The sequence below is a fragment of the Pan troglodytes genome, chromosome 7, assembly GCF_028858775.2.
Source record: "Pan troglodytes isolate AG18354 chromosome 7, NHGRI_mPanTro3-v2.0_pri, whole genome shotgun sequence".
Lineage (NCBI taxonomy): Eukaryota > Metazoa > Chordata > Mammalia > Primates > Hominidae > Pan > Pan troglodytes.
The window spans coordinates 116915300-116930736 of NC_072405.2; the positions used below are offsets into that span (position 1 = coordinate 116915300).

At 32.4% G+C, this 15437-nt stretch overlaps 1 protein-coding gene across 12 annotated transcripts in view; it reads left to right on the top strand.

Annotated features, from left to right (window-relative positions):
• OXR1 (oxidation resistance 1) overlaps positions 1 to 15437 on the top strand; it is a 303412-nt gene that overhangs the window by 231260 nt on the left and 56715 nt on the right. For all 12 annotated transcript variants that reach the window (XM_001158863.6, XM_009455785.4, XM_054656937.2 and 9 more), the window contains 3 exons: positions 1737 to 1844; positions 2784 to 2897; positions 12694 to 12843. In XM_001158863.6, coding sequence (XP_001158863.2) covers positions 1737 to 1844; positions 2784 to 2897; positions 12694 to 12843 — 372 coding nt within the window. The remainder of the gene's footprint in view (positions 1 to 1736; positions 1845 to 2783; positions 2898 to 12693; positions 12844 to 15437) is intronic.

Sequence of the window (15437 nt, forward strand, 5' to 3'; positions counted from 1 at the left end):
CACCTGCTTTTCCTGACTTTTGAAATCTTCTATAACCTAATTCTAAATGCCTCTTTTTTTATTTTATTTTATTTTGTTTTCTGGAGACAGGGTCTTGCTTTGTCGCCCAGGCTGGAGTGTGGTGCTATCACAGCTCACTGCAGCCTCAACTTCCCAGGCTCAAGTGATCCTCCCACCTCAGCTTCCTGAGTAGCTGGGACTACAGGCATGCACCACCACGCCCAGCTAATTTTTGTATTTTTTGTCAAGATAGGATTTTGCCATGTTGTCCAAGCTGGTCTTGGACTCCTGGGCTCAAGTGATCCACCTGCCTCAGCCTTCCAAAATGCTGGAATTACAGGCATGATCTACCATGTCTGACCTCTGAATGCCTCTTAATCGTTTTTAGAGACTTAACTCCATGTAATCACCTTCCTAAAAATTTGTGCTTCATGAGTCTACTCTGGATGGTTTAGGAGGAAGAGGACAGTATCCCACAAATATGTTATGCTTTTCTGTCTCTTAACTATGTCAGTTCTGTTATCTTCACTTTGAAAGTTCATTCCTTTCTCTCTGCTTTTCAAATTCCCAACCCTTCTTCAAGACCCAGCTTTAAATCATTTCTTTTCTGTAGTCTTTTCTGGAAAATTTGGATTACATGGTGCTTTTATTCATACTCAAAACTTCTATTGCATTCATTATTCCATTTTAAATTGTTCATCTTTTGCATAACCTTTTCTATCTTAGTTTCCAACTAGATTGTAAATTCCTTGTGCAAAACGACTTTTAGTTGCACTTATTTGTGTTTTCTTCAGAGCTCTCTTTTTTTTTTTTTTTTTTTTTTGAGACAGAGTCTCGCCCTGTTGCCCAGACTGGAGTGCAGTGGCGCAATCTCGGCTCACTGCAAGCTCGGCCTCCTGGGTTCACGCCATTCTCCTGCCTCAGCCTCCCGAGTAGCTGGGACTACAGGCGCCGCCACCACACTCTGCTCATTTTTTTTTTTTTTTTTAGTAGAGACGGGGTTTCACCGTGTTAGCCAGGATGTTCTCGATCTCCTGACCTCGTGATCCACCTGCCTCGGCCTCTCAAAGTGCTGGGATTACAGGTGTGAGCCACCGCGCCCGGCCTTCTTTAGAGCTCTCTTAATGCCTTGTGTAATGGGGACTTTAAGTGGTTCTATTATATTGACCAAGTGACATTTTCTTTTAGGGTAATTGATGAAATCTCATTACTTATAATTTCTACACATATGATCATGGAAACGTACGAATGATTCAGAACTAAATTACTCAACTTTAGTTCAAATATTTTTCTAATTTATATGTGCAATGACAGAATATATGCATAAAGATCATTTTGAGTTCAATACAGGTGTACTTTGCAAAAATGAAATTAGTATATTGCTAGAAGTCACATATATTTTAGAAACTATTCAAAGGAATAGTGTATTATTTTAAAACCTTTGTAAAATGAAAATAATCAGTTTTTGACTTTTAAATTATGTTTTGTTTTTTGAAATTACTTGAAGTAGAGACCTACACGTAAATGTATTGTGATGAAGCCTTTACTCTGTATTGTAATAGATTAAGAGCATTTGCTAACAAAACACAGTGTTTCTTGACAGTTATTTTCAAAGATGACAATACCAGTTGTTAATCAAATGTAAGCTGGTCCCTAAATATATTAATGCTCATTAAATATTATAGTTTAGTTTTTCTGTTTAAACATTGAAATAATTTATTTTTTCTTTTAAACAGGTTGAATCAAGGGATTCTTTGAATAGCATAGCCCTGAAATTTGATACAACACCTAACGAACTTGTTCAATTAAATAAGTTATTCTCCCGAGCAGTTGTTACTGGACAGGTAGTATCTTTTTTTTAATGTGCTGATGTTTAGAAACATTAAACAGAAAGGCAGAAAGTATTTATTTTACTGTAGTTAATAATATAGAAAATTTGAGAATAATTTTATATGTGCTTTTAACAAATCATATTGGCCATGTAAGAGAAAATTAACTGTTTTATGTCTGTATTAGTTTCTTTTTTAATACATATTGAAAATAATTGTAGATTTTTCTTTTTAAATATAGTTACAATGAGCTTTTTAAAATATTCAGAACAATATATGCATATGATAAAAAATTACTTTATCAAAGTAAGGCATCCCTCCATCTCAAACTTTCAGTTTCTTTTCCAGAAGCAACCAGTTGCCAGTTTGCATTTCTTTCAGGAATAATCTAGCCTACTTTTGTTGTTGTTGTTGTGTTTTAATTTAACTTTGATTCTTGGAAAGTGTTATATTTAATCACAGTTCTAGTTCAGACTTTTTCACGCGTGCATAGTATTACATTGTATTGATATATCATACTTATTTAAAGCATTAGACTATTTCTACTCTTTTGCTAAGGTCAATAGTGCTGTAGTAAACATGCCTGTACACATCTGTTTTTCTTTAAATGTAAGTATTTCTGTAGGGTGAATTCTTAGAAGTAAAGTTACTATATCAGAGGATATGTGCACGTTAAATTTTGCTAGCTATTGCCAAATTGTCCTTTAGGAGTGACACCTCTATAGTGTATGACAATTAATATTTCCTCACCCTATTCCAGCCGTATATATTATCAAATGTGTCTAAACTGATTTTAAAGGTTCTTTTTTAAAAATGTTTTTATATTCTTATAATTTGAAAATTTTTATGTTTTTCTATTTAATTGGTAATTGTTAATAGTGCTTGCTTATAGAACACCATCTAATTATTAACAGTTCATTTTAACTAAATCTTTGTGTGAATGTTTTCTTACAGGTTCTGTATGTTCCTGATCCTGAATATGTCTCCAGTGTTGAGAGCTCTCCATCTCTAAGCCCCGTAAGTCCTCTGTCACCAACATCATCTGAGGCTGAATTTGATAAGACCACTGTAAGTATCTCTGCTTTGCAAAGATGGCTATGAAGAAATCTCACTTTGTCTACATTGACTGTCTTGTTTTTTACATTCCATTTTGACTATGGTTAGAATGAAATATTTCCTTTTTATTTTGTTGCTTAAGTTTGTAAATCCCAACTTTAAAAATAAGACATTCTTATGAAACCATATAGCTTAAATTGACTTACCTTTGTAGGTGGTGGTTGTGGGCCAAAAATATTCATCAACTCTTATTTTTTAAAGAACATATATAATTTAACTTACAAAGGAATCTTACCCAAAAAACATGACATTATCACAGTAGAGGAAGTTCATGTCCAATTTGATGTTTATTTCATCTATAAATAAATGAGTATATAGTACTTAGAACTCTTAAGTGAGTTTAATTTTGACACATTGCCTTTAAAAAAATAATTTATCATCTTAGTCATCCAAGAATTGACATAGTAGATTAATTTATCTAGCATTTCTAAGGAATGAGTGTTCTAATAACTTACATTTTACAAATGAACTTCAGGGAACTAAACTTCATTTAATAATTTTGATTAAAATCTTCTGAAAGGAATTATATATTATATATTTCTTTGCCTTTCATAGAATAAATTACATGATATTATTAATAACTATTTTTCTCCTTGCCTGGGAACTTTTTTCTGCATGTGTGTGTGTTTGTGTGTGTGAGAGAGAGAGAGAGAAATGAGGCCTTTTTCATTTATTTGTTGGATATCTTATTTATATAATTATGGCAATACTATGCTTTAGAATGCAGTCACATGAAAGGAATATATTACATTTGTTGTCATCATTGATAAGAATAGAAGTCAGGTTTTAATGGTAGGTATTACTTACCAAATGACACAATACCTTTTTGAACATAGCCATGCCATTTTCCCATGGGACTTACAAAGAGATGTACTCATAAGGGGCAATGACAAAGTAACTACGTAGCCTTAGGTTAATTTAGCCTGTGTTTCAAACCCTAAAGCAGAATGATGAAAATCTAAGCTGTAGCATCATGCCTGACTAGAAACCTGTGGAGTCTCTTCCTGTTCCTCGGCTTTAACCTAAATCTGCCTGTCTACTGGCTTTCTTGGAAGGTATAAGATCAAAGAAAACAAAATGTTGAAAGTTAAGGGAGCAACAAGGCCAGGCCTCAACCTGTGTGAAAATGTGCCCCTTCTTACTTTTGCCATTTGACTGAAAGAGATGGAGAGGATAAAGTTATGTGAATGATCTTTTAATCCTCAGTGACTTAGCTACTGTCAAAGATGGACCAAAAAACTTCCTGTAATTTGGCCAGTGATATGAGTAAATTCTTTGTCCCTGGGATAGATAAAAAAAAAAAAGAGGTAAGAGATTCCTTAAAGAACTAAAAATACACCTACCATTTGATCCAGCAATCTCACTACTAGGTATCTACCCCGAGGAAAAGAAGTCATTATATGAAAAAGATACTTGCACATGCGTATATAGCAGCATAATTTGCAATTGCAAAAATATGGAACCACCCCAAATGCCCATCAATCAACAAGTGGATAAAGAAAATGTGGTATATATATACCGTGGAATACTACTCAGTCATAAAAAGGAATGAAAGAATGGCATTTGCTGCAACCTGGATGGAATTGGAGACTCTTATTCTAAGTGAAGTAACTCAGGAATGGAAAACTAAACATCGCACGTACTCACCCATAAGTGGGAGCTAAGCTATGAGGATGCAAAGGCATAAGAATGATATAGTGGACTTTGGGGACTCAGGCAAAAGGGTGGGAGCAGGGTGGGAAATAAAGGATTACACATTGGGTACAGTGTACACTGCTTAGGTGTTGGGTGCACCAAAATCTCAGAAATCACCACTAAAGAACTTACTCCTGTAACCAGACACACCTGCTCCCTGAAAACATATTGAAATGGAAAATAATTTAAAAAAAAAAGAGGTAAGAGAAGAGTTTGTGAACTTCTCTTTACGTGGAATGATACTCTTTACCTGCCATCAAAGAGATTATGGGCAATAGTTAGAAATAATTCTTACAACAGTTGATTGTGTAAATTTTAGTTGTATTTTTTTTACCTAGGATTATATTCATTACCAGGCTCCAGGATAATATTTCTATGACTTTCTGCATATCTCAAGTGCCTATATTTCTATATTCTAATTATTGGGTTTTATGTCTCCCATGCTGTATAAATCCCTTAGAAATAAGGATATTATGTTTTATTAGATATAGTTTACATTTTCATTACACTAATTAAAATAATGTCTATTAGTATTGTTATTATATGTTTTTACCAGAAATTGTCAGTTTATATTACCAGCAACCACTGATAAATTTTTTGAATGTCCAGCTTAGTAGTGGTTTACTATGAGTCTAAAAATATGTTCCTGGCTTTGTCGGCATGAAGACTTTCATTGGTAATAATTCGTTTTCACTTAAAAATATTGCATTTTGAGAATTTCCATGGAAAACTATTTTTTCTTTATTTTTCACTTTTTTTTGTTCACATATGGAGGAAGAAATATAGAAGGAGATAGAACCAAAGTAATGGTAAAAATCATAAAAATAGCTAAAATGTAGTATTGCAACAGGTATAATTCTAAGCACTTTAAAAGTATTATCATTTATTCCTTATCTCAAATTTATGAGGTAGGCACTTGGCCTGGGTTTCTGTGTTTGTCCCTCCAGACTTATTCTGTATTCTCTAGTGTCCTTTGGGTGGTAGACTGCATCAGTGCACTCTCTCTTGCCCTTTTGCTTCTGTTGGTGGTTTTCTTTCTGGAGCAGTTGCAGAAGATAAGAGGGAAGGAAAGAGAGAATAAGATGGGGACATATTTATTCTCCTAGCTCCTTCCCTGTAAGGTTACTCCAGAGTGACCACATTCTTCAGCATCTCATCTTATCTTTTGTCAGCCCTTTCCACAGAGCCATCTCTAAATTTAGGTATCTGTTTCTCCCCCTTACCTCTTTAGGGATAGAGGAGTCTTCTGTTATTGTTCACCCTGGGTTTTTATACACCATATGTACCTTTGTAAATAGTTCCATAATTAAATCCTCTTAAAATTATTCAGTTTCTACCGGGCATAGTGGCTCACGCTGGTAATCCCAGCACTTTGGGAGGCCGAGGCAGGCAGATCACTTGAGGTCAGGAGTTCAAGATTAGAGCGGCCAACATGGTGAAACCCATCTTTACTAAAAATACAAAAATTAGCCGGGTGTGGTGGTGGGCACTTGTAATTCCAGCCACTCAGGAGGCTGAGGTGGGAGAATCACATGAACCCAGGAGTTGGGGGTTGCAGTGAGCCACGCCACTGCCCTTCAGCCTGGGTTACAGAGTGAGACTCTGTCTCAAAAAAAAAAAAAAGCTCAGTTTGATGTGCCATCTGTTTTTTCTAGTACGTGACCAATAAGTATTGTATGCATTTTATAGAGGAGGAAACAGAGGAAGAGAAGTTAATTATTTTGTGTTTAAGGTCACTCAGCTAGTAGCTAAGCTAAGATTCTAACCCAGATGGGCTTGGTTCGGAGCCCATAGTTTTTATTACTACTTTATAGCTGGAAAATGATAACTCAGAAACACTACTCTTGCCCAATAAATAATTGGACCCAAAGAGTTAAGTAATATTTAATCATTATAAAAGTCGATATAGTAATAGCTACCATTTCGCACTATCATCTTCCTAAGATTCTTTAAATCTCTCATTTTTTGAATAAATATAGAAACCTGCTTTTGTTCTGTACACCTTTGGTTTTTCTCCTTTGTACTGTAAGTTCACCCATTATGCTAATGCCATTTTAGGGTAAAACTGTTAATGTGTTATATTCAGGATGAAGTTCAGTGGAAAAATGTTTAAAATAAGTAATATGAAAAAAATGAAATAATTTTAAAGTACTTATGTTTATATTAATATACTCTATTGAAGGGTGGGATATGCAGATAGTCATATTCTCTTTAAGATAAAACATGGTATAATACTCTAATCAATCTAAAATATGATAAAAATAGAATATTAATAACACTTGAATTGGATACACATGATGATAAGACAATATAATTTTGAAAAAAAAAATACTTTTAAGAGATTCTGGGGAAGGCCTAGGAAGTCCTAAAGGAGGAAAGAGGAAAAAGTATAAAATAGCAATAGAATGTAGGCATATTAAATCTTCCTTTTTAAGGATAGGCTGTGATTATACTGCTACAGTAGCTATTGTTTTTTTACTTAAAGAGTGCTTACTATGTATTTACTGTGTTCATTTCAGAATTTTAATCTTTAACACTTTAATAACATTTTAATTACTTTAGACTTTTAATTAATCTTTAACCCCATGAGGTAGGTATAATAATCATGATCTGTATTTTTAAAAATGAGGAAAGTAAGGCATAGAGAGAAGAATGATGGTTAATAAGTGGTAGAACTGAGACTGAAAACCTGGCAGTCAAGGTCTAGATTCTGTGTTGTGTTCTTAACTACTTTTTGTACTGCCTAAGTAATGAAATGATGACTACTAGCAAGTGCAGGTACTCTATAACTGAGACATATGATCTAAATTAAATATATGTGTCACAATTTATAGGAACTAGGAAGTCTGTAGTAAAGAACTGTGTGGAAGTAATGCATGAAATTTTTGCTTGGCCAAAGCAAAAATAAAAATGTAGAAGATTTAGAAATGTTCTTTAATTACCTATATTAGTTTCCTAGTATTATCATAACAAAGGGTGACAAATTGGGTGGGTTACAACAAAAGAAATTTATTACCATACAGTTTTGGAGGCTGGAAGTCTGAATTCAGACTATTGGTACGACCATGCTCCTTTTGAAACTTGTAGAGGAGAATCATTTCTTGCCTCTTCTAGCTGGTGTTTGCCAAGTATCATTGGCATTCCTTATCTTGTAAATATATCACCACTTTCTGCCTTCCTTGTGACAAGTGGCCATCTACTTCCTGTATGTATGTCTTCACATGGTGGTCTCTACTTTATATAAGGAAAACAGTCAGATTAAGGGCCCACCCTACTCATGTATGACCTTACCTTAAATTAATAATTACATCTGAAAAATCCTATTTTCAAATAAGGTCACATTCTGAGATACTGGAGGTTAGGGCTTTAACATTATCATTTTGGGGGAGACAGTCAAACCATAACATTGCCTCATAAAATTATAATTATATAGAATTTATATTATGGAGCTTTATTTATATTCTAGAATTTTATATTTTTTGTCTTTGAAGGAAAGGGGAAATTTAGAAAACTTTCTAATTCTAGTCAAGTAAGATTTTTTAAGAGATGTTTAGTTAATTTTCTTCATTTAAGATATGTTGAAGGGTTAAGTTAATTTCTCATAGGGTTTTGGGAAGCTTGTGAATATTTGTGAAATATTGTGAAAACTTTTTTAAAAACTTCTCTTTTTTAATCATGATAGTCACATAATTAATTGGCATCTTGAAGTGGTATGCCTGTATACCTGAAAATAGACATTAATTACAAGTAATAGCAGACATGCAAGAAATTAAAACGATTTTAGTTAGGAATATCAAAGTAGTTTGAAAAGGTTAAATATCGCCTGTGCTTCAGGAATTGCTTTCACATATGACATCCTTTAACAATTCACAAACATAACCTCTCTTTTCTCTCTGTGCATATATAGAATATATATTTTTTAACTTAAAGGCACTAATATCTATCATATACAATATTATATGTTATATATAAAACATGTTTTATCTCTTTTATAGAATATATAAATCGTAATTTTTTCTAAATTATGATTTTAACTTTAATGCTTTTAGACTTCAATGTTAATATAAGTATATACAACTTATGCGATATATAATTTATATATTAAATGTAAGCTTATAGTATTATAATAAAACTATAAATATCAATACCACTCAAATGTGTAAATAACACATAAATCATATATACTACATTCATATTATTACATATAATTTAGCTTTGATGCTTTTAAACCTATTTTAAATAACAACTTAGTAAGGAATTGTTTTTTAATATGTACTTTTTAATAGATTATGCTGTAATTATACCTTGGTCTTATATTCTTAGAACAAAATTTTATGGTTAGTATCTGAAAAATTAAACTTTATAATAGGACTTAGTGTTTGCGAAGATTTTAGGAAACAAATATTTTATATAGAAGAAATCCCTGTATTTTTAACATCACAAGAAATGGGTAAATTACTAGATGAGAGTTTTTTTTTTTCCTAGATTCCAGATGGAAACATTATTTCCATAATTAGAATTAAAAATTGATCCCAATATTTTAATTTTATTATTTTATTCTGTATTTGATTTTAAACATTCTTAAGTTCTTGGTCCCAGGAAGTAGAGATTATTGAACATAATTTATAGACAGTAAATGGCAATCATCGTATATATTGGATTGAAAGAAAAATACAGCATACACTGCTTCAAAAGTAAATGTTTTCTTTAAAGGATATATTGTATATACGTTGCATGAAGTAAATACAAATGTTGGTATTTCTGTGCCTGTATGGATTTTCCTCCTCAATCTTCCTTTGCCCTACCTATGTGTTACTAGAGAACATTTCTACAAATTTTCAATCGCAAAAGAGCAAAAATACAATAAAGCCAAGGCAAGAAGGGAAGTGGACAGTTTGGAGTTGCTAATTCATTTATGGTAATGGTTTATAATAACATACAAATCATATTGTATAATATATTCTACAAAAAAAGATAACTCTAGGTGATTATTAAACTTTTTGTAAATCATTTGCCCTAGCAATGCTTTGCTTTTTTACATTTGAATATTTGGGGCAATAATGAGGCTAGATAGATAGATATAGATGTTTATATTTCTATATTTTTAAGGACCTTCTCTGGTGGCTAAAACAAAATTATACAGGGAAGCATCAGCAAGCCATCAAATGAGCTGCAAAACCACCGCATTAATAATCACAGTTTAAAAATAGCATTCAAAACCATCTACATAGAGATACTAATACTTTGAATAGTGTACATTTATGTAAGTTACGGTGAGGTCTGGTAATTCCTCTGAACAACTTTGATCTTTTTTGAAAGTAATCTCCTTTTTTGTGCTTTGCTTTGAGCATTTGGTAATCTCATATTCTTTTTAAAAGAATTACATTGACAAATTGGTATTGCTATAGATACTGAGTTCAGACTTTCAGGTAACCTCAGAGATCATATATTGTTCAAAAAGGCATATCTTCATTTAAGGAAAGCATATGATAATGTGCACATATATATACATATATATATATACACACACATATATTTATATTTGTGTGTGACTAATGCGGTTAACTCAATTTTGGGGGAATTGAGGAATCACAAAATTTGTTGATAGCTTTTTGCCAGTTTGCAGGGGACCCTCTTATAGCTCTGCATCAGCTATTTTTTTCTTAGCATATTTATGAATTGTTTGGTAGAAGATTTGAAAGGGAAGCGATACAATATTACAGTTAAGCTCACTGGTTTGTGTGTTGATAACATAGGTTTGCATCTTAGCTCCTTACTCATTTGTCAAGTTATTGAACTTGGCTAAGCTTAAGTTTCCTTAAAAATTAAGGTCATAGTATACTTCATATGAGTGATTGAAAAACTAAATGAAATAGTCCATATAACACTTAGAAATAACAAGTATTCATAAATATCATTGAGATTATTATTAATATCACTTATTTATCTGTGCTAACTGAATTTATATGTGCTATAAAACTCTTAGCTATAATAACTACCAAAGACAACAGGATGAATGCAAAGTTATTAATTTGTATTTTAAAATGAAAAAATTGAGGAAGATTTTGTTAATAGATATTAATGATTGAACGGTGTCATGAAACTTAAAATCTCATTCCATTTCACGTTTTTTAAAACAGTGGAATTGTAGTATATCAAACATAGTTGTTTTGCAGTATTTTGCATTTGTCTGTCCTTCCTTCAACAAACATTTGTTGAATATCTGCCCCAGTGCTCGGAATATAGCCCTACATTTTAGGTGGGATATATGAAAGGAGGTGTAAAAATTCTGCCCTCATATGGGTTGAAGGAATTTGATCCATGTATTAGGGGAGAAAAAGTTATGTTCAGGTTTGATAGCTCTTTTCAGATATCTCAGTTTATGATATTGAAGAGAAGGCAGTATTATTTATTATTTCTAAATGCCAAATCAGAGCTATTAGGTAGAAGTTACAAAGTGACAGATTTTAACTCAAAGCTCTGAAGAATCTTGCTTCTATGAAAACTTCTTCAAGGCAGTGTGGATTTATTCATACGGTATGAAAGCCTTTGGAAGTATTTAAAACACATCTGTCTAGCTTTCCTACAATGTACAGAATATTAAACTTTAGGGGGAATTGTGGGGAGTAGTATTTAAAGGACCTGTGAACTTAGATGTAAAAAATTTTAAGTGACCTCTAACATTTTTAAAAATAAGAGGATATCATATAAGCAGCAAATACCTGGCATACCTGTGACTTTGTCCTCAGTAGAACTTACAGATATTTTCAGATCACCTTAGAATTGTTACAGAGAACACAAAATGTTACTCATGGTCATTATATCACAATTTGGATTCAAACTTGTAATGATCAGAGTCCAGAGTCACCACTAAATCTTGTGTTATTTAATATATTAATAAAGAAGCATATATATATCCGGGCGTGGTGGCTCATGCCTGTAATCCCAGCACTTTGGGAGGCCAAGGCAGGCAGATCATGAGGTCAGGAGATTGTGACCATCCTGGCTAACACGGTGAAACCCCGTCTCTACTAAAAATACAAAAAATTAGCCGGGTGTGGTGGCGGGCACCTATAGTCCCAGCTACTCAGGAGGCTGAGGCAGGAGAATGGCGTGAACCCAGGAAGCGGAGCTTGCAGTGAGCCGAGATGGCGCCACCACACTCCAGCCTGGGCGACAGAGCGAGACTCTGTCTCAGAAGAAAAAAACAAAAAAACAAAAAAAACACCAAGAAGCGTATATATGTGTGTGTGTGTGTGTATATATATATATACATGTATATATACATATATATACATGTATATATATACACATATATATATACACACACACATATATATACACATATATATATAACTATACCTCTAGTTTGTTTTTAAAAAATGTTTTAATACTCTGTTGTTTCCATTTGTTTTTCCTTATAATTCTATATTTTATTTTGACCATTCCAAAACATTCTGAGAAGCTGGTTCATAGGCTTCACTGTAAGAATGGTCAGTAGCACCAAAAAAGTTAAGAAACTTGTGATCAAGTGGAATGGGATTTATCAACTGTAGCTCGAGATTTAAAAGGCTATTCCAGTGAACGGGTTCTGCTGTATGCTTAGGTACTAAGGTAAGCTTTCCACCTTTTTCCTGCTCCCAGCACCTGATGGATATTATATTATATGGTCTTATCAGAGTCAGTGGTTTAATTCAGGAGCATCTGAGTGTGTGTGCACGTGTGTGTATGTGTTGGGTGTGGGTACAAGAGATGTAGTATTCACTGTTCTCCAGATTATTTTATTTTTTAAATTTATAGATATGTGTATCTCCCTATTAAAAATCACTATAAATGTAAGTTTAACCTGTGTTTGTGATCTTTATTGAATATGAAAATAGTGCCACTTTTTTCCTATAATTTGTACGTAAAAATATTTCGGGCTGACTTCCAGAATGTGGTCAAATGAAACAACACTTATTGGGGGAAGCTATTCATTTGACTTTTTAATAGTGTGCTCATTTTTATTTTGTTTTCTGCTTTTTTTTTCTTTCCTTTAAAAAAAAAAAAAAAGAATCCTGATGTCCATCCAACAGAAGCAACTCCCTCATCTACTTTCACTGGTATTCGACCTGCACGAGTTGTATCTTCAACTTCGGAGGAGGAGGAAGCATTTACTGAGAAATTTCTTAAAATTAATTGCAAATATATTACCAGTGGCAAGGTAAAGAATGACACTTTAGAGAAGACCTTTAATCATGCTTTAGTTATTACTAATGTATGATAGTTTGGCATTTACATTTTAAGTCATCAATGTCAGAAAATGCTTGAATATTATAGAAAGGTACTAGTGATACTATTATTTTGGGTTAGTATGGATGTTGCTTATAACTTAGAGTCTGGTGATCTGTTGTAATTGTTAAAAGTAATGGAATATAAATAAATTCACTAAGGCACAGCTAAGTTGCTGTTGGTAGGATATTTCAAAAGTGTGAATAAAATGACTGCTGCCAGGTACTGTGTGGAGTGTGAACTTCTGTATAACTAGTATAGCACACTAATAGGAAGATATCTAGTATTTCTTGAGTACCTACTATATGCCAGAGAGTATTTGAGGTATCTTAATTATTTTATCAATTCAAAACAATCCTGTGAAATAGGCAGTCATATTTCTTTTCCACAGGGAAAAACAAAACAGGAAAGGTTCATAGGAAAGGGTAATAGGTCCAAGATCTCTCTATAATGGCCAGAATTCAAACCTAGTCAGAATCTTTTTTTTTTTTTTTTTTTTTTTTTGAGACGAAGTTTCGCTCTTATCAGCCAGGCTGGAGTGCAATGGCGTGATCTCGGCTCACTGCAACCTCTGCCTCCTGGGTTCAAGCAATTCTCCTGCCTGAGCCTCCTGAGTAGCTGGGATTATAGGCACTCACCACCACATCTGGCTAACTTTTTGTATTTTTAGTAGAGACAGGGTTTCACCATGTTGGTCAGGCTGGTCTTAAACTCCTAACCTCAGGTGATCCACTTGCCTCGGCTTCCCAAAGTGCTGGGGATTACAGGTGTGAGCCACCGCACCCAGCCCAGAATCTATTTTGTCTGCTTCACTTTGTTGCTTTTCTAAGCAAAAACTTCTAATCTGAAAAGAGAATATAGTAAAGTAATAGAGTTGGAAAATAAACTCCAGGTTTTGCTCAAAAAATGTCTATAACATGATACTGCCTTTAGAAGTCACACATGAGAACTGTTTCTTTGTAGTATAATTCATAAATTTATGAGTATTTGAAACACATAATAAGCATTTAGTGGTATGCATTTTGCCCTAAATATTGTTTTAAATGTTGTGTTTTCATTTTCATTTACTTTAAAATATTTTCTCTTGATTTCTTCTTTGACCCATTTGAGAGTGTTTTATTTTTCTAGATAACTGTCTTTTACTAATTTCTAATTCGATTCTGTGTGATCAGAGAACATACTACTATTTGAAGGCTTTATTTAGATCTGTTTTATGGTCTAGAATATCGTATGTTTTAATAAATGTAATGTGTGCACTGTAAAAGACACATTATATTTGTGTTGGGTGGAATATTCCACACGTGTCAATCAAATCAAATTGAGTGATAGTGTCCTGTATTTCTGATTTTCTGTCTATCAGTTGTTGATAGAAGAATTTTGAACTATCTCACTGTTATTGTGGATTTATCTGTTTTTGCCTTTCAGTTTTATTTATCTGTTTTTGCCATACATTTATAATTAAATATATTTATAAATATATTTAATATATAGATATATTTATATATTTAATATATATATATTTATATATTTAATATATAAATATATATAAATATATTTTTATATATATTTAATATATAAATATATTTATATATATTTAATATATATAAATATATTTATAGATATTTAATACATAAATATGTTTATATATTTAATATATAAATATATTTTTATATATTAAATATATAAATATATTTTATATATATTTAATATATATATTTATATATAAAATATATAAATATATATATAATATATTTATATATATTTAATATATAAATATATATATAATATATTTATATATATTTAATATATAAAATATATATATTTACATGTATAGTATAATATATATCTTTAATATGTCACATTCTCACTTTAAGTAGCATTATATATGCCACTTTACATATAGTACACACACCTTACAACAGTACACTTTTATTTCCCCCTTCCAGCCTTTGTGTTCTTATCATAACACCTCTTATTTCTACATGTTATAAACACAATTCATTGTTATTATTTTTGCTTTAAAAAGTTAATTTAAAATAATTTTTAAAATAAGGGTAAAGTCTATTATATTTATCCACTTACTTATTCCCTACACTTGTCATTCCTTTTTTATAGTTGCAGATTTCCATTTGTATCATTTTTCCTTTTATTTAGGGACTTCTAAATTTCTTACAGTGTAGGTCAGCTAGTGATAAATTCTTTCAGTGTTTATTTGCCTTGAAAAAGTCTATGTTTTTCCTTATTTTATTAAATGTTACTGTCATGTTTATGTATATTTTCTTTTTTTTTTTTTTTTCTCCGAGACAGAATCTCACTCTGTTGCCCAGGCTGGAGTGCGGTGGCCTGATCTCAGCTCACTGCAACCTCCGCCTCCCAGGTTCAAGCAATTCTCCTGCCTCAGCCTCCTGAGTAGCTGGGACTACAGGCACACGCCACCACGTCTGGCTAATTTTTGTATTTTTTTAGTAGAGAGGGGGTTTTACCATGTTGGCCAGGCTGGTCTCGAACTGCTGACCTCGTGATCCG